Source organism: Lissotriton helveticus, chromosome 6 (assembly GCF_964261635.1).
Source record: "Lissotriton helveticus chromosome 6, aLisHel1.1, whole genome shotgun sequence".
Lineage (NCBI taxonomy): Eukaryota > Metazoa > Chordata > Amphibia > Caudata > Salamandridae > Lissotriton > Lissotriton helveticus.
The window spans coordinates 939,951,639-939,971,111 of NC_136067.1; the positions used below are offsets into that span (position 1 = coordinate 939,951,639).

Sequence of the window (19,473 nt, forward strand, 5' to 3'; positions counted from 1 at the left end):
TATGCAAGGGTAGCAAAAAAATAAATGAACGAATGTTTTTTTTCCTCCTTGATGTGATGGCTGACTGACGACTGCCCAGGGAATAGGCCGCTCCCACCCACAGAAAACAATCGTTTTTTTCTAATAAAAGAAGTGTTTCAATAAACTTCAATAAGAAAGAAATGTACTCGTGACTCACCTGACACAAACATACACATCGAGGACACCAGTAACAGCAACATCGCAGCTCTTCGCGTCTATAATAACAAGCTTAGTATCCGGGCTGGGAGGAGTGGGAGGGTGGGGGCTGCCTGCGCATGCGCAACATTTTAAAGTTTCGTTTTGAGGTCGGAGCGCGAGCCCGGAGCGACAGCGAAGTGCCGTACCGTACCTGAAGTCCCGGGACCCAGGAGGGGGCCCGGGCGAAGACCAGCGGGGAGACTGCGGGACCCCCAAGCCTAAGGGGAGAGCCCCGCTTCTTGCTGGAATGACAAAGGAGCTCGAGTGCTCTGCGAGGCTCCCGAGAAGCCCGAAGCCCAGTTAGGTAAGAGAGGGGAGGGGAGAGGGGGTTGCCTGTATGTGTGTACCTGCGTCTGGGTGCCTGCGTCTGGGTGCCTGCGTGTGTGTGCATGTGTGTGTGTGTGTGTGTGTGTGTGTGTGTGTGTGTCTGTAAGTGTAAGTGCGCGTGTGCGCGCGTGTGTGTCTGTGTGCATGCGCGCGCGTTAGGCTGACTTGCTGGGAATGTGGACGGAGCCGACGTGCGCGTTCACGCAGGCAAATCCAGCAGCAGAAGCACGTGGCACCCTCCTGTCCCTAATTCCCCCGAGACGGACGACTAAAGTTGTCGAACTGGAGCATCCTTCGGATGCAACTCCAGCTCGACCTAAAAAGTGTTTTAGATTGATTTAAAGCCTCTGTGATTTTGGTGCATACAAATTCTGCTTTAGCTTTGCTACACATCATTTGATAGTGTGTTATTTTTATTTTATATTCCTTCTTAGCTTCCAGGGAGTAAGTCTTCCTCCACTGACGTTCTGCATTTTTACATGTCGTTTTTTCTTGCTTTAGAGATTCATTGAACCATGGGGCAGGGGGGCGCTGATTATGACCTTTTAACTTTGTTTTGGGCAGACAAGAGTCGATGGCTGTCATAAACCATGTTTGGACAGATGTCGAAAGATTTTGCACCCTTGATTTAGTGCAGGGTGAGGTGTCTTCCAAAAAAGTATTCAGAATCTTAATATCTAATCTTTTCCATTTTCTAATAACGTGGGTTGGAACCTGTGTTATGTCCTTATTTGACAGTTGTACTCGAAATGAGAATTGAATGGGAAAATGGTCTGACCAAGGAATGGGCAAGGCAGGGAAAGTGTCCATATCAGTAATATTGGAAAAAATTGGATCCAATAAGTGGCCAGCGATGTGTGTAGGACCAGAGTTTTTCAAAGTTAGGTTAAGAGACGCAAGATCAGCAATAAGTTCGGTGGCATTTGTGCAGTCCTCTTTGTCCAGATGTAAATTCAAATCACCAATAATTGTGAAGTTAGCAGCCTTCATTACTAAGGGGCCCATAAGTTCTGACATATTGATCATCCAGTTTGATGCCGCACCTGGCGGTCGATACATAAGTGCTCCTGAAAAAGTGAAATTTGGGGCAAGTATAATTTTAAAGATGGCACCTTCACATCCGGCGCATGGGAGTTTTTTAAAATCACAGTTGTAGATTTTTTTAAAAATAATCGCTATGCCTCCTCCTAACTTATTTTTCCGGTCAAGTCGTGTAATCGCATATGAATCCGGGAGAGCCATGACAACATCAGGTCCAGGGCTTTCCTGAAGCCAAGTTTCAGTTATGAACAAGGCGTCAGGAGCCTCCTCTAATAGTAGGTTAAATATCTCAGTCTTGTGTTTTGGTAGGGAACGGCAATTCAGGCTAAGAAATGTAAATAATCCTGAATCAAGATTAGGATGTTTCTTATTGATTCTATCCTCCATAATTTTCGTCCCAACAGAGTTTATAGCAACAGTACAATTTTGGCAAACATTATTCTCCCTGTCTAACTCAAAAAGACAGCAGGACAGTTGTCTAGGGGATCTCAGAGCCATTAATTGCTCGGGACTATTTTTTATGAGACAAGGAGTTATATAGGGTTTATTTGTTACTCTACTGGTTAATACCTGTGATGAGTATCTGGGATGCAATGGAGTGTGAGCCATGGCCGTCGGGCTCGTCCGAGGCGCGGACGGGCGCAGACGGGCTGACTCTGGCGTGACTCCGGCGCTGACGAAGGCGCGTCCACAAATCGCGTCCGCTAACGCGGAGGATTACCGTTACCTTATGTAGGGATGGCTAGAGCGCTGTCGAAGCTGATGCCTCCCACCCAAGATGTCTGCCGTTTGGAAGTATTTTCCCTTGGACTCGGTACACAGCCCGAAAATCGGCTGTTACCGTCAATGTGCAGGGAAAAGGTTTAATGAGGGCAGAATTCTAAGGTAAGTGCAATAAAAGAAATAAGTTTTAAAGAAGGCCTAGTCGAACCCACACGAGGTGTGCATCATCTGCCTTCCCTCATCTCATGTCCCAGAGGAGTGTGACATTTGCCAGGGTTCTCCAGCAGGACCCTGAGAGATAGGATGAAGATCAGGCTCCAAGACCTGGAAGACAGAAGACTGAAGGCACAAGGTGGGTCTGGGCAGACTTCCTCTGCCCATGCTGAGGCCTCTGGGGGGCTCCCCAGGGGCAGGAAGACCAGCAAACATCCCCATTCTCCGTTGGCGTCGATTGCACCGACAACGGCGTCGACAGGGATGACTGCAGTCTGTTCCCCGTCTCCCCAGGTCTCTGGTCGAAGCGGCGTCGAGGGAACTGAATAGACCGCCATCGAGATCACCGGTGACGATTTCATCGTTGTCGTCGTCGAGTAATCGACGTCGAGAGGTGGCCCGGCGTCGGCGCTCGCCGTCGAAGCGACTTTGCCGTCGGCGAAGAGAAGGAGGTCGTCGTCGAGGGGATCCTTGACGTCGAGGAGAACGTCGAAGTCTCACAGGCGTTCGGCGTCGAGGAGACGCTCGCCGTCGAGGCGAAGGTCGCGGTCGAGGCGAAGGCACTCGCCGTCGAGAAAGAGGCGTTCGCCGTCGAGAAGGAGGTGCTCGCCGTCGAGCCGGCGGCAGGTGCCGATAGGGGACTCTCCATCGCCTCAGCCTACGAAGGAAGGAAGTTCACCGGGCTTGGTGTACTCTGAAGTGTATACACCTTCTAAGCCGAGGTCGGCTACTCCTCCTCCTCCCCTGCCCAGGGAGCTTCCGCCACAGGCTCCCACCCCGCCTCCGCTTCCACCTCATCCTCAACCTCAGCCTCTTCCTCTTCCTCGGCTTCCTTCTGACAGACCGCCTCCGGTTCCTCCAAGGACAGCTTCACTGCCACGATATCCGACTCCGCCTAAGGGTACCCCTCAGCCGAGGCCCCCAGTCAGGCCAAAGTCGACTACTCCTGTGAGGCCTGTGGAGCGTCCGAGGCCAAGGAAATCGTGATCTCGCTCCGGTCGGAGGGGGAGATCGCGGAGTCGTCACAGGTCGTCTACGAGATCAAGACGACGCCACAGGAGGCGCAGATCACGGTCCCGCTCGGACTCTTCTGAGACAAGGGACTACTCACCGACTTTGTCGGAATCCCCTGGGACTAGGGTGTCGCCCGTGGACGACATAGTCACGTTCCAAGATGTTCTGCTAAGGGGTGCAGCGAAGTTGGGCATCACGGTGACGGTGCCTACGCCCACGACGTCCGTCATTTTCGAGACGCTCCATAAAAAGCACCTGTCTCGACCACTGCTGCCTCTAGTACCAGGATTGGTAGAGCCCGCTGAGGAATTGTTTCTCACTCCCGCGGTGACGAAGGCTGCTCCCTCCAGACTCCTTAACCCGGCTTTCCTTCGGATGGATCCGACACCGGACTCTGTCATTGTGACGGCGGCTAGGAAGCAGCATGCCACCACCCCGTCTTCCATGGTACCTCCTGATAAGGAGAGCCGCTGGATAGACTCGGCAGGTAGAAAGGTCTGTGGGACAGCATCTACTGCAATGAAGGCTGCTAGTGCTGCGGCTTTGCTAGGGCGATACGATCGTGCCCTATGGGAGTCCCTCCAGCAATTTGCCGAGACCCTTCCTCGAGAGAAGAAAGAGGACTTTCAAGAGATCCTGAAGGAGGGGATGCTGGTGTCGAACTAACTCATCAGCGCGGTGGCTGATGTGTCTCTTCTGGCGGCACATGGGTACTGTCATGGTATGAACCAACGGCGCCACGCTTGGCTTCGCCTTAATTCGCTCAAGCCAGAGGCTCAACAGAGGGTGGCCAATCTGCCACCCTCTGTTGAGACGGTTTGGGGGGCAAGGCAGGGGGCGAGGACAGGCTTCGGAACAGCAACAACAGCAGCAGCAGTTCCGCAGGCCATTCCAGAAGCTCCAGAAGGGCAGAGGCCAGCAGTCCGCAGCGGCGATCGAGGGCCCGGCCGGGTCTAGGCCCTGAGCGGTTACTTCCCCTACATCCGTTACCCACTCTGGTGGGGGGGAAGCGTTCAATTTTTTCTGGCAGAGTGGAGAAAAATTACTCCGGACAAGTGGGCGCTGAATATTGTTTGGAATGGATACAGTCTTCGGTTCATCAGCCCGCCTCCAGCTATTCCTCCGGTCAGCTAGCAGTTTCAGCTGCGAGAGCTCCAGGCGGAGGCCGATATCCTGTTAAGGAAAAAGGAGATAGAAGACGTACCTCTGTCTCAAAGGGGAAGAGGTCTGTACTCCCGGTTCTTTCTGGTTTGCAAGAAGGACAAGAACGAGTTCAGGCCCATTCTGGATTTGCGACAAGCAAACAAATGGATCCTTGGAGAGAAATTTCGCATGCTGTTGTTGCATCAGATTTATCCTCAGCTGCAACAGGGAGACTGGCTCTGTGCCATAGACCTACAGGATGCGTACTTCCATGTGCCCATTGCACACAAACACAGGAAGTTCCTGCAATTCCAAGTCGGCGCCAATCATTATAAGTACACAGTACTGCCATTCGGGCTGAAGTCTGCGCCCAGAACATTCGCGAAGTGCATGGCAGTGGTAGCGGCACACCTGAGGAAGAACAAGGTGTTTGTCTACCCGTACCTGGACGATTGGTTGATCAAGGCCTCCTCATTCTCAGAAGCTCAAGTGCACTTCCGGAAGATGTGCGTTCTCTTGAACAAGCTGGGGTTGCACATCAACATGTCCAAGTCTGTCCCGACTCCGGTCCAGAGCATACAGTACTTGGGAGCCTCCATCAATACGCTGTCAGCAAGCGTGTCTCCTTCGGAGGAGAGACGATTATCACTCCTTCGGAAGGCTCAGGCTCTTATGACCGCTTCATCTACAACAGTGAGGACGGTGTCTTCTCTACTGGGGTCGATGGCCTCTTGTATCTTCCTCAAACCACACGCACGGCTGCACATGAGACCATTGCAGGAGTGCTTGGAGGATCAGTGGGATCAGTGGAAAGGATCTTGGGACGACAAGATACGACTGTCCCTGCATGCTCTTCAGTCTCTGAAGTGGTGGTGTTCAGCGGAGAATCTCATCAGAGGGGTTCCCTTCCACAAGGACATTCCCACACAGACTATCATGACGGATGCGTCGCTCCACAGCTGGGGGCGCACTCCGTATACTTACAGATACAAGGAATGTGGTCCCCGACGGAGTCCACGTATCATATCAATTTCATGGAACTCAGAGCTGTTCACTTGGCACTGAAGGCCTTCCATCCGTCCTTCCAGACCAACTCTCTGCTTGTACAGACGGACAATACGACCATGATGTATTACCTCAACAAGCAGGGGGATTCGAGATCGCGCACTCTGTCGCAGGAGGCGCAGGCGATCTGGCACTGGCTTCTGGCCAGAGGACTGACGATAGCGGCTACCCATCTACCAGGTGTGCAGAATGTTCAGGCAGACGCAGTGAGCAGACTGATTCAGGAAAACCACGAATGGGTCATAAACGACAAAGTACTAGGAGAAGTCTTCGCAAGGTGGGGGACTCCAGACGTAGATCTGTTCGCCACCGTCGAAAACAGCAAATGCAGAGACTTCGCCTCCAGGAACTACCAGCAGGGGACGCTGGGGAATGCGTTATGGATCAACTGGTCGAACAGCTTTCTGTACGCTTTTCCACCCATTCCCCTGATTCCGGCGGTGCTCATCAAGCTGTCCCATTCCAGGGCGCGGATGATCCTGATTGCCCCGGAATGGCCCAGGCAGCGGTGGTTCACGGACCTGCTTCACCGGTCTCTTCTTCCTCACATACGACTGCCGTGCCGGCCGGACCTTCTCACGAAGTTCGGGGGGCGGATGGTACACCCCAACCTCTCGTCTTTGAGTTTGGCGGCATGGCTCCTGAAATAGTGCAATATGGCCATTTGAATCTCCCAGAAGATTGTATGGACATACTGAAGGAGGCTAAGCGACCTTCCACTAGGACTTCCTATGTTTACAAGTGGAAGAGATTTTGCATCTCAACTTTCCTAGAGACTAACAACCTCCTTCGCCACTCACAGACAGGTTTCAGACCTGGACAGGGGACTGATACCGCCCTGCTGGCTGTGACTGAGGAAACAAGGTCCATTCTAGACGCAGGAGGATCAGTGGCAGTGATCCTCCTGGACTTGAGCGCAGCCTTCGACACGGTGGACCACACCATCCTTCTCCACCGCCTCCGAAAATCGGGCATTTCGAACACCGCTCTGGCGTGGTTAAAATCCTACCTGGAACACAGGACCTTCCTATTGGCCGATAGCCACGGCCACTCTAAATCTTTTCCCTTGAATTGTGGAGTCCCTCAGGGCTCCTCCCTGAGTCCCACTCTTTTTAATGTTTACATGGCCCCTCTGGATGACATCGCCTCTCCATTCGGCATAAAAGTGGTCATGTACGCTGACGACACACAATTAGTCGTCTCCATCAACCAGGCCGATCAATCAATGGATAATCTAGTCTCCTGCTTGCATAACATCTCTGTATGGATGGGCGACTCCAGGCTCAAACTCAACGGAGAAAAGTCTGAAATCATGCTTCTGGGCAACCCAAACAAACTCCCCAAAACCCTTGCCTGGCCAGCTAGCATGGGCACCCCTCCTATACCAAAATAAGAAATCAAAAGCCTGGGCTTCTGGCTAGACCAAGACCTCCGCTTCAGAGCCCAAGCAAGAAAAACAGCCGGCACTTGCTTTGGGCTCATGCGAGCAGCCCGTAAGATCCTACCGCTCATTCCCCCCCAATCCAGAAAAATTCTGATTCAGGGCCTCATCTTGTCTAGATTAGACTACGGAAACGCCTTATACCTAGGGGCACCGGTAGCTGTCATAAAAAAACTGCAGCATACTCAGAACGCTGCAGCAAGACTACTGACTGGAACAAAATCTAGATGTTCAGCCAGACCCTCCCTCAAGGCTCTTCATTGGCTTCCCGTTCAAGAACGCATCTCCTTTAAAGCCTTGTGCATCTCCCATAAAATCCTACAAGGCAAGGGTCCACCAATACTGAGACCCCTCATCAAACCATACAAATCATCCCGACAGCTCAGATCGGACACCCTGTTTCTAGCAAGCGTCCCCAGAATAAGGAAAGCTCGTGCTGGCGGTCGCCGCTTTTCTTATAATGCTTCCAAGCTTTGGAACAGTCTACCCCTTAACATCCGCAAAGAAAACAATCTTCTCGCATTTCGCAGATTATTGAAAACCTGGCTGTTCCCCCAATAAACCAGCCCCAGGAGTACTGTCAAGCTTCACGATAGCGCTGGGACGCCCGAGGGTTGCTACGCGCTTTAGAAATCCTAAATCAAATCAAATCAAAATCATCTGGTGCAAGTCCAAGAACTATGACCCAACGACGTGTAAGGAGGATGTTATCCTTCCGTATCTTTTACATTTGGCGCGGTCTGGACTTAATGTCCATTCCATTAAGGTTCATCTCGCTGCGTTGACTGCCTACAGGAAATGCCCTTCACAGACTTCCTTCTTCCAGATCCCTGTGATCAAAGATTTTTTGGAAGGCTTGAAGAAAGTGTTCCCTCCTGTCCGGCTTCCTTCGCCTTCATGGGAATTGAACGTGGTGCAGTCCAGATTGATGAAGGAGCCTTTTGAACCTATTCATAAGGCTTCGTTGCAGCACCTATCCTGGAAGGCGGCGTTCCTCGTGGCCATTACATCGGCCCGCAGGGTGAGTGAAATTCAGGCGTTGTGTTGCCAAGAACCTTATACTGTATTTCATGCTGCTAAGGTTGTGATGCGTACTCACCCTAAATTTCTTCCAAAGGTTATATCTGATATTCACGTTAACCAGACCATAACTTTACCTACGTTTTTTCAGAATCCTTCATCTCCAGCGGAAAGGTCCTTGCATTCCCTAGATGTTAGGAGGGTGTTGAAATTTTATCTGGATAAGACCAAGGATATTCGTAGGTCAGACCAATTGTTTATCAATTATGGATCAGTCAGGACCGGTCTTGCTACCTCAAAACAGTCCATCTCTAGGTGAATTGTGTCCTGTATACAATTGTGTTACCAGAAGGCTAATAAGACCTTAGGGGGTAAACCTAAGGCTCATTCCACCAGGGGCAAAGCTGCCACGACTGCTTTGCTACGTAATGTTCCAATTGCAGAAATCTGCAAGGCGGCCACTTGGAAGTCGGTCCATATCTTTGCTAAGCATTACTGTCTGGACACTGATGCCAGGACAGACGCTCAGTTGGGCAGGCTTCGCTGCGAAATCTGTTGGCACAGTAGTGGTGCCATTTCTCTTCTCTCCACCGCCGCTTTGGTGTGGGGATGGGCTTGCCATTCTATTCACTAGATTATGACTATACACAGAGATCCCCTACTACAGAAGGAGTAGTTTCTGTCCTGTAACTCCAGTTCTGTAGTAGGGGTATCTCTGTTATAGTCATAAGCGCCCGCCCTCCTCCCCGGTGGAGAGAGATATTCATGTAAGGAATGCTACAGGTCTGGCGTTTTACGCCTTCAAAAAGAACTGAAAGTAAAAGGGACCTGCAGGGCATTCTGGGATACTGTGCGAGTTCTGGAAAGTTCTCTTAAAGGCACAGTATCCTGTTCTGAGCCACATAATGGCAGCCTATGGGGCTTGTCTGTCCATTTCTTCCTCTCTATCATTTCAGAGGGTTTTGCTGATAAAGGCAAGGTTTTTCTCTGTGGAGAAATCTGGACAGGCTGTGCTGTTTGTGGATTTTTGGTGGAAATTCTAGTTGAAGTACTGGACAGTGTAGCCTGTGGATATAGGCTGCATTATCTGTCTTTAAATTCTCTCTTAAGTGTCTGTGCAGTTCTGCATGTTTTGACAACTTAAGAGATTATTTTTGATTGCTCCGGGGTCCACGCACATGGGCGGGACTATTCACTAGATTATGACTATAACAGAGATACCCCTACTACAGAACTGGAGTTACAGGACAGAAACTACTCCCTCATTTTGTAGGTATGCATGTGTGATGCATGTGACTACAAAATGATGCAGGCAAACGCTTTAAAAGCTTTAGCCATCTGTCACAACTTCAGGAAATCAGGGATGCTGTGCGGCATGGCTAGCTAAAACCATTGGCAAAGCCATAGGCTCCAAAGGGACGACCTGATGACTTTGCTTATGCTTGTCGATGTTCATCTATGTATAGACTAATAGTCATGACCATAAAAGGTGTGTCCCAAAATTCAAAGCTGAGCAGAGTGGTTAACGAGTAACTGTACATTTCTAGGCTAGGATATAACTAATACCCTAAAGAAAAAAGAGAAGCAAATGAGGTTATGGTCCAAGTCTTTCTACTTTTCAAAAACACTGCTTAGGATCCGGTTAAGAAAGGTATTGCTACAATGCACTGTCCTTGCACCTCTGAGGCATTCTTCCTCTTTGTCTATCAAGCTAGCTTATATGCTGGGAAACTCCGTCTACCGGTCCCTTTTCATCTTCCTCTGACACTGGTCAGGAGGACGCCTTTTGTGAGGATAGACTGACTGGGGATATGGCTTCTCCACAAAATCTGGTCTCCGCACTACATCTTGGGCGGCAGTCAGTGTTGCACTGGACCTGGGATCCTCTATGCTTAGACTTTTTGTGGTAGTTTCTTTCCTGATACGAACTCATTCAGTAACAAGCATTAGCAAACCCAGTAGGTCTTGCCTCGAAGAGCTTTTGGCTTTGTGCATGTTTTGTAGCCATGTGGTACACCAGCACGGATTCTTTACAGTGTAACTACAATTTATTTTAATAAGTACTATGAAGCAGCCAGGGCAATACGCTTTTTTTTTATGTTCAGTAGCTCTGGATGAATCATAGTCCTTTTTTTAATTGTTTATAACCACTCTGCTATGGAGCAGGGCTACAACGTGTTGCCAAAGTCAGCAGTGTGCATGCTATATTGCAAGAAAAAAAGGCACTGGCTGAGCTTATAATCTTAATAGCATTATCTGTTGGCTTTGCCAATGCTTATTAGGTCTTCGCACAACACCCATGTGATTCAGAGCGAATTAGTTAATCTTAACATGTGTGAAAAAGAAAGGAAATATGACAATTGGCAAAACATCTTGTCACATAAAAAATGCAATTGTGCCCTAGTCTTGCAAATGTAGTGAAAATACATTAGAAGTAGATAACATTTGTTGTCACACTAAACATCTATTTCACAGGAAAAAAGTGCTCTTTTGAGTTGTCGGCCCATTTCATTAATTGATGTCTCTGCTAAGGTTCATGGTCGGGTAATTCTTAATCGTCTCACGGAGTGGACTGAAGAACATGGTATTCTCTCGGACACCCAGTACGGTTTTAGGACAGGGAGGTCCACAAGTGATCAATGCTTGAACCTTTACCTGTTGGTAGCCAAATACACTAAAACCAGCAATGAAGCGATCTACCTGGGGTTTATGGACTTGGCAGCCGCTTTTGATCATGTCAACAGGGAAACACTCTGGGCCTTGATGGGTAATTTGGGAATTGATCCGGGCCTAATTAATATTCTTAGAGATTAGAGAACTACATCGGGAAACCACTGCCAAGGTCCGCTATAACACGGAGGGGGAGAATACAGAACCTTTCCCATGTACTAGTGGGGTGAGGCAGGGCTGTATTCTTGCCCCCTTCTTGTTCTCGCTCTATATTAACAACTTAGAGCAGGCTCTGGTTGCCTTGAAGACAGATTGCCCGAGAATAGGACGCGTCATATCCCAGTGCTTTTGTACGAGGATGACGCGGTCCTCCTAGCCCGTACTCCGAAGAGTTTACAGACCCTAATTCACGGATTTGCCAAATTCATGGAAACATTAGATCTTTCCGTGAACTTAAGCAAGTCCTACGTAATGCTGGGTGGCACAAAACCATGCAATAAGTTCTCTTATAGAATAGGGAACCACACATTAGAAAAGGTAGTGTCTTTTTCATACTTTCCGGAGTGTTTTCAAGCACTTTATTTCACTATAAAGGAAGTACAGCGCCCCTTACTCAGTGGTATCCTAATATATCGACCACCAGGCCCGCGAACTGGCTTTACCTCCAGTCTCTTGCAGGTTCTGGAACCATACTTTGGTCGGGAGAATTTCACCATCCTTGGCGATTTTAACTACCATCTAGAACGACATGATGTCTCCGATACTTTAAGTCTTACTGAAGGGTTGACGTCCTGTGGACTTGTGCAGTTAGTCCGCGGGGCCACTCATCGGGCAGGCCATATGTTGGATGGAATTTTCTCAAATGACGTCCGTCTTACCACGAAGGATCCGCTGCACTTGTCCTGGTCTGACCACCTTGCAATTCCATTTCATCTGCAGTATGAGAGGGAGGAAGGAGGCAAAAAGGGAAATCACGTTGTGGAAATGGCGAGAAACTTCAGGAATATTAACAGTCACTCGTTTGAGCCCTGGGCTGCTTGTCTTTCTACCCCAGCCATGGATAATGTACAGACTGCAGTTGGTCATTTTGAGTATGTTATTACTGAGGCTATGAATGAACTGGCCCCTACACTGACCCGCCGCCGAGCCAGGAAGAAACCATCTGCCCCGTGGTTCTTCGACTCCCTTAGGCTCCTCAGACAAGAGGTAAGGAGGAAGGAGAGGCTCTGGCACTCCAGTTGGGACCTCAAGAATAAAGAGGCTCACAAAGTCCTTATCAGGAAATATAAGGCTGAGATCGTGCAGGCTAAACAGGATTACTTTGTGACCCTGACATCCTCGCTCTCTTCGCCGAAGGAGCTTTTCAAAATTGTTGACTCCCTCGTCAATCTACAGGCCCCTGACCCTGTCGTGCCTTCGCAGGACCTATGTGATAGGATTGCCTCTTTTTTCCACACGAAGATAGAGGACATCCACCTAGCTCTTGAGAAACAAAGAGCCTGCATTAGTGTACCCACTGTCGTGGCTGAGATAAACATGCTAACCACCGACTCCTCTTCATTGGGCTCCTTGGACTCCTTTCCACCTATTACTCTTGAGGATCTTGAAATCTTGACTAATAAGATCAAATCCGGTTCCCCCATGGATACTTGCCCACTGAAAATCATCAAGCAGTGTAGGGAGACCCTTTTACCACCGCTGCTGGAGATAATGAATCTAGCTATAAGAAATGGTGTCTTCCCGTTGGAGTGGAAGAAGGCAGTGGTAAAACCTCTGCTAAAAAAGGCCTCCCTTGACCCGGAGGTCTTAAAAAACTTCCGCCCTATCTCGTTGCTTCCCGCTCCGGCTAAGATGCTTGAAGTACACCTGAACAAGCATCTTGCGGCCTTTGTGGAATGCTCGGGCTGCTTGGACTCCTCCCAGCATGGATTCAGGAGGGAACATAGTACCGAGTCGGCCCTCACCATTGTGCTCGATAACATCCGTAGGACAGTGGATGGGGGCCAGACCACCCTCCTGGTCCTTTTGGATCTGACTGCTGCCTTCGACACCCTCTCCCCCTCAGTACTTACATCTCGTCTGAGGGACGTGGGGGTGGGGGGGGCAGCTTTGGATCTACTGACCTCTTTCCTTGCTGGGAGGGAGCAAAGAGTCAAACTGGGTGAGTTTCTATCTCCATCCCGACCTGTGCTTTGTGGGGTCCCTCAAGGGTCGGCTCTTAGTCCGACCCTGTTTAACATCTATGTGACCCCACTGGCCAGACTTATAAGATCTTTCGGGATGGAGGTAGTTTCCTATGCTGATGACACCCAAATCCTCGTCTCTCTCTCCCATTCAGACGTGCAGACCACCTCCAAGTTTAGATCCTGTATGGAGGCGGTTGGTCACTGGATGATTCAGAACTCTCTTAAACTGAATGGGGAGAAGACTGAGGTGATGGTGTTTGGAGGGAACAACAACATCTGGTCAGATAGCTGGTGGCCCAACTCGCTTGGAGCTTGTCCTTCCCCCACTACTTCTGCCAAGAACCTGGGGGTGATGATAGACCCAGTCCTGGACATGAATGGACAGGTGAGCAGAACCATCTCCACCTGCTGGGGCCTAATCCACACCCTGCGGAGGATTAGGAAATATCTCTCGTTACAATCCAGAAAGCAGGTAGCTGTGGCATTAATAGGCTCGCGGCTAGACTATTGTAATGCGCTGTATGCGGGGCTGAATAAGAGCCTCCTGCAGCGCTTACAGGTGGTCCAAAACGCCACGGCAAGATTTGTCTTGGACGCTCCCAGACGTACTTCGGCTACGTTAGCCAGGAAAACATTGCACTGGCTTCCTGTAGAATACCGAGTACGGTTCAAGGTCCTGTGCATGACATATAGAGTCATTACAAAAAACAGTGACTCGGGAGTAAGCTCCATCATTTCCAACTACATCCCTGGAAGGAACTTGCGTTCCTCCGGGAAAATGCTTTTGTCAGCCCCTCGCATAAGAAAAGCTAAATGGGGTGGCAGGGCCTTTTCCACCCTTGCCCCTAAATGGTGGAACGAACTTCCTTTTGATCTCAGGTCCCTACCCACATTACAGGCATTTCGTGGTGCACTTAAAACTCGCCTCTTCCGGCAAGCCTATGTGTAGTGGATGAATGGTTCTATTTTCTGATTTTATTGTTAGGCGCCTTGATACCTCCGGGTTATTGTTTTGCGCGGTATAAATTATTTTCAATCAATCAATCAATCATACCTTGGCCTGCTATTTGACGGGTCACTAAAATCTGATTCCCTGGTAGAAGAACGATGTAGCAGACTGATATCCTCAAATGGTGCCATAGCAGGTTATGGGCGCAGGCTGGGTCATTGGTCCCCCGAACAAATCATGAACTTGTTTAGTTCTATATGCTGCTCCAAAGCCACATATGGCTCGGAAGTGTGGGGCTTTGTTAATGTTGACCAATTGCAGCGGGAGGAAAAGAAATACTTGCGATCCATCTTGAAAATACCCCGGAGTACTCTTACTGTAATTGCTCACAGGGAACTAGGGAGGCCATACATTGAGGACCTAGTCAAGCTCAGACCAATTATGGCATGGATAAAAATTTGGGTAAACCATGAGGAAGCATTGAGCAGACTAATCCTAAGAGACTGCCTGGACAGGGATAAATGTCTGGAAATATCGTGGCTGAAATATGTGAAGACTACCTTGGAAGCCCTGGCCCAGAAGGATCTTTTTATAAACCCCACAGCAATTTTACCTCGGGACAAACCCAAAATCAAGAGAGCGTTTCTGGACTGGAGAACCACTTGCAGAGCAGCATTTGAAGGGACCAAACGCTCAGTAATTGCCCATGACCTTGTGATGACCACGGAGGGAATGGAGCCGTACCTTTACATTATGTATAATGCTCAGGAGAGGTTTTTAATGTCTCGTTTTAAGCTCAATCTTTTACCTAATTTATTAGCTGATCCACCAGGTTTTACATTATCAGTTGAGCAGAAGGGTGCCTGCGGCTGCGACAATAGGTCTCCGCAGGACACCCTTCCTTTTGTACTTTTGTGTTCTTTTTATGCTACATCTAGTCGTAGGTTTTTGGTGGCTATTTTAAAAGAAGCCAAGCTGAGACAAGCTAAAGCTGCTCTACTCTTTTTACAAAGGGCGAACGACCCCCGCACATTGTTCAGTGTAATACATTTTTTAAAGGCCTCACTGAGATTAAGGAAAACAAGAGGTCTGGCCTGATCATGAACTATGTAAAGCTTTTTTAAACCATTGGTATTTGTATAATTATGAGTCGGGTCTAGATAATATGTAATCATGTTTTAATTGTGTATATACATTTGCTTTTATGGTGTTTTTTAATCACTGAATAAAGATCCTTGACTTGACTTGACTTGAGTTGTGTGTGGCATATTAAAACATAGCTGCAAATGTCAAGTGCTTCAACAAGGGTGGCAGGGAAGAAGAAAAAAATAAAAGTAGTACCTCAATCAAAGCGCTGCCAGTGTAGGGACAGCAATCAAGCTGAAGCAATCAGTACTTGGTCCGTGCTCCAGCCTAAAGAAGCAGAAGTGAAGCAAGCATGCACTGGCGAATTAGAAGGTAGCAAATAAGAGTGTCAATGAAGCTAATGAATGTTAAGCAGTGCACGGGAAGCAAGCCCCTTATATACAATATTTCTCGCAAGTGAGAGCACATGCGGCGCATGCGCTGTTGCATGTGTGACCCCAAAAAACTAAATTAGTGGACGTATGCAGCAAAGCCGTGTTAGTTGATGATGCCTGCATGGTTTGTTTTCCACTCTCATATTACACCTGTGGATGTTTTTAAAGTCCTAATCTGCAGGAAGATGTTAACAATAAGAAACACCTTAAGGAAATAAGCTACTTGTCATTTTTTGTATAAAGATTATTTTCTTTGAAGGGCTAATTTCGTATATGTTTCCCGTTGCAAAACATGTTTAGCAAACTCAAGATGGCGACGCCTACCTTCCGAGTGTGCTTCCACTTCAGAAGATGAATTTGCTTCTAATCGTAACTCCCCAAAACATGCACGCCTACGAACGTCACCAGCTGTGAAAAGCCCTCGGTTGCAGAGCACGCCCAGCCCAGTGGCCAGCAAACTAGCCACCCCTGTCAACCCACCAGCCGCAGCCCTCAAACATCGCATGAAGGAGCAAGAAGATTACATTCGGGACTGGACTGCTCATCGCGAAGAAATAGCAAGGTATATATTACAAGCATAATGTATAAAATATGTATATTTTAAGTAGCACGTGTTTTATCCTGTCTGTGCTCTTGTCTATTGTGAGAGCACAGACAGAGCATTGCATGGGGTGTTTTCTCTAACGTGCCTTTTTGTATTTATATAAAGGGAGTCTTTCTGCATAGTTTATTTTAATGGGACCAATAGTGCTAAATGCCGTGTTTAATCAAAAAGAAAGATGTTGGTGCTGGAATATCAGATTATAGGCCTTGTCAATGCTATTTGTTCAAAAATTAAATGCATGATGCTTGGAGTTTCACACTGGTTTCAGGCATTTGCCATCACTGCAGAAGTTTATTTGAAAGTGGTATACTGGTTGTCTCCTAGGCTGTCGATTTTTTTTTGTCCGATTGTGTTCGAAAGACCATGCAAAGAATGTTTGCACTGTTGCATACTTTCAAACGAGAGTGAACACATATGAGGAATTTAGAGCACAGAAAAGGCATAAACAGTTTACTTTAGTTTGTCAGATATTTTGTCAAGTTTGACGAAGCAATTTAACTACCTCACGAACACCAAATGTATGTTTTTAATTTTTTTTTTTTAGAACAGTAACCCTGACTAAGTGAGTGTTTTCCAAACTGTTGATCCCACGTTGCCTCACAACCTCCTTCCATTCGTCCCACTTCTTCCCTTAGACGCGCTTTCCTCCTTCCACCATCCCAGTGATCTGTGTGCATGAGGTGCCTTTATACAATTGGTCTGTACGCCTGGTTGTCATTTTGCCAGTTGTCTGTGTTCATAGGTGTCTATTGATGTTTGTATGTTTCTGGCATGCTTATGGCTTCCTGTTTGTCTGTGTGCTTGTTTGGCTGCATGTGCTACATTCTCGCAGGAATGATATGTTCCTGCATGATTGTTGGTCTGTGTGTTGTGCATGGCGGCCATCATCTGCATCAGTGTCACTATGCTTGGTATTTTGTGAGACCGTGCGCCTGTATCTATGCTAATACGTGTATGCGTATACGTGTGTTGATTTGTCAACCTATTCATTCATGTGTTCAATGTGTGCTTGTCCTTTTTGTGTGGGTGTCCGCTATTCAAAAGACATACCTATTGGCTTTGCAAATGTGTGTTCTTAAAATAACAATCTCATGGTGCATGTCACTTGGCTGAAGCAATGACAAGTTTCATGCTCTTCATGTTTTTTCAAATCCACGTGTGAGCTCATTTATGTCTTCAACAGATTATTTCAGAGCTACTTAAAATATAGAATTACCCTGGTCAGTCATATTTATCTCTTCATGCATTAAACCACTGATTGATATGCTATGAAATCTGGAACACTCCAGTTTACCTACCAATGCTACAACGGCTCATCTCTAAAAACTTTGGTTGTTAAGTGTAAAAACTGACCTAACAAACATGGAGTCACAGTATATGTGAAAGGTTTCAAGCAACCTAAGCATCTTTGTACTGGGATTTCATCCCACAGAAATATTATTGGGAACCACATTGTTTGCATGCTTTACACTGGAGTGTGAGGCCACCCTTTAGTAGACAGTAAGAATGTCTCGGGCATACAGAACACCCAGAATTTGAGTCCTAGTGATATTAGCTGTCTTCTGACACTTGGGCTATTTTATGTAGATAGTTTATCTTTACAAATAGCCCTGCTGACAAGTTTGCACCCCACCTTTTATGGGACTTGGTAGAGCAAATTAGGTATTTTCTGTTTTCAAACTAGCGGCCAACAAGCTGCTATAGGTTTTCAAATGTACCCCAACGTCGCTGAGTGCCTTTCTCTTGTAAAACGAATTCTACGCTGAAAAACACTATTCCTGAATGCAGGTGTTCTGATGATCCACACCTCAAGGTGTAAATATCTTGGCTCCTGCTGGCAAGCCAAAAAGAAGACTGGATGCAGATCTAGCTATTTCAGCCATTATGACTGGAGAATAATCTATTTTGTCTTTACAAAGAAGTGGAATGGTGCACCCGGATATATAGCAGTCCACAAATCCTGAGTTGTGTTTTAAAAATATTTTTTATTTTTCCTTCGTTTCATATTCATAATATTCACATTTTAACAGGCATCAAACCAATGCGTTTCGTTTAAACAAGCATTTGAATTTCGTCAGGGCTGTAAATAATATACAAAGAACACAAATAAGAAACCACACACTAACATAAATTTGTACAACCAACAAGTCATATAGTAAAAAGACCATAATGTAAAATAGTATATAAAAAGACCATAATCGCAACACATTAAATCCGAAATCACAGAATAAAATGACTACAGGAACTAGTGTGAAAGAAAACCCCGCCACAGAAGGGGACCTGCTCTATTGCTATCCTGTATCTCTTTAAAATGGATAAACACAGAAGAGAGGAATACATCAATGCGGCTAGTTACAGAGTTATACAATACTTAACAAATATTTACCATAACTAATGTTATCATATCATATTTCTAATACTTCCATAATTTTTAATATCTTAAGTGTTTTAATAATTAATACACATTGCACTTTTATATTTCTTATAAGAGTTCTACAGATCCTACATTACATTTATTTGCCCCCATGTATGGATAAAAGGAACATACCTTTAATATCTTAATATCCTTTATACTCTCTTTGTTTATAGACATGCCCTTTGATGGCTCCCATCTCTTTGGAACTCAGAGCCGTAGCGCTTTAAAGAAAGCAGAGCTGCGGGCGGTCCTTAGGCCTTTTCCGGTCCCCTCACGAACCGCAGTCTCCCTTTTGCTCCTTTTGTTGCCATGGAAGTGGCTTACAGCCGCTTCTCTACCCGCCTAGCCACAATGCCACGCTGGCTTCTCAGCCCCTATGTGGCAGAGGATGCACTGCCCACAGACCTTGTGGGTCAGGCAGCAAGAGGTCATGCCACTCCAGCACTCCCCTGGCTGCCGCATCCTCGAATCCTCTTTAGTTTTCCCTGTGACCATCGTTGGAGGCAGGATACGCCTTCACCTGCCCTACTAGAGGTCAATAACATCCAAACGCCAGGTTCTCCAGATTGTCCAGAGGGACTACTTCCTTGCCTTCATGACCACACCGCCATCCATGCCACCCACTTGCAACAGGCTGACGGAGGACCATCTTTTCTTACTCTGCCAGAAAGTGACAGCTGGCGTGGCCAAGGGAGCCAAATAGAGTGCGTCGCAGCAGGAGTAGGTCTTGTGGTTGCTATTGCCTCTGCTTTGTGATGGCTATGAAGGGCAAAGGTTTGCGTCCTATCCTAGACTTGCGCCCTCAGTTTTTTCCAGAAAGAAGAGAAATTCAAACTGCTCACGCTCGAACAAGTCCTGTCTGCCCAGGACCCGGGAGGCTGGATGGTAGCGTTGGACTTGCAGGACGCATATTTCCACATTG

The 19,473-nt window shown here is 47.5% G+C and overlaps 1 protein-coding gene across 5 annotated transcripts in view; it reads left to right on the forward strand.

The window, feature by feature from the left end:
- Window positions 1-19,473, forward strand: part of CEP170 (centrosomal protein 170) — a 548,658-nt gene that overhangs the window by 399,718 nt on the left and 129,467 nt on the right. For all 5 annotated transcript variants that reach the window (XM_078648584.1, XM_078648586.1, XM_078648587.1 and 2 more), the window contains one exon: window positions 15,832-16,093. In XM_078648584.1, coding sequence (XP_078504710.1) covers window positions 15,832-16,093 — 262 coding nt within the window. The remainder of the gene's footprint in view (window positions 1-15,831; window positions 16,094-19,473) is intronic.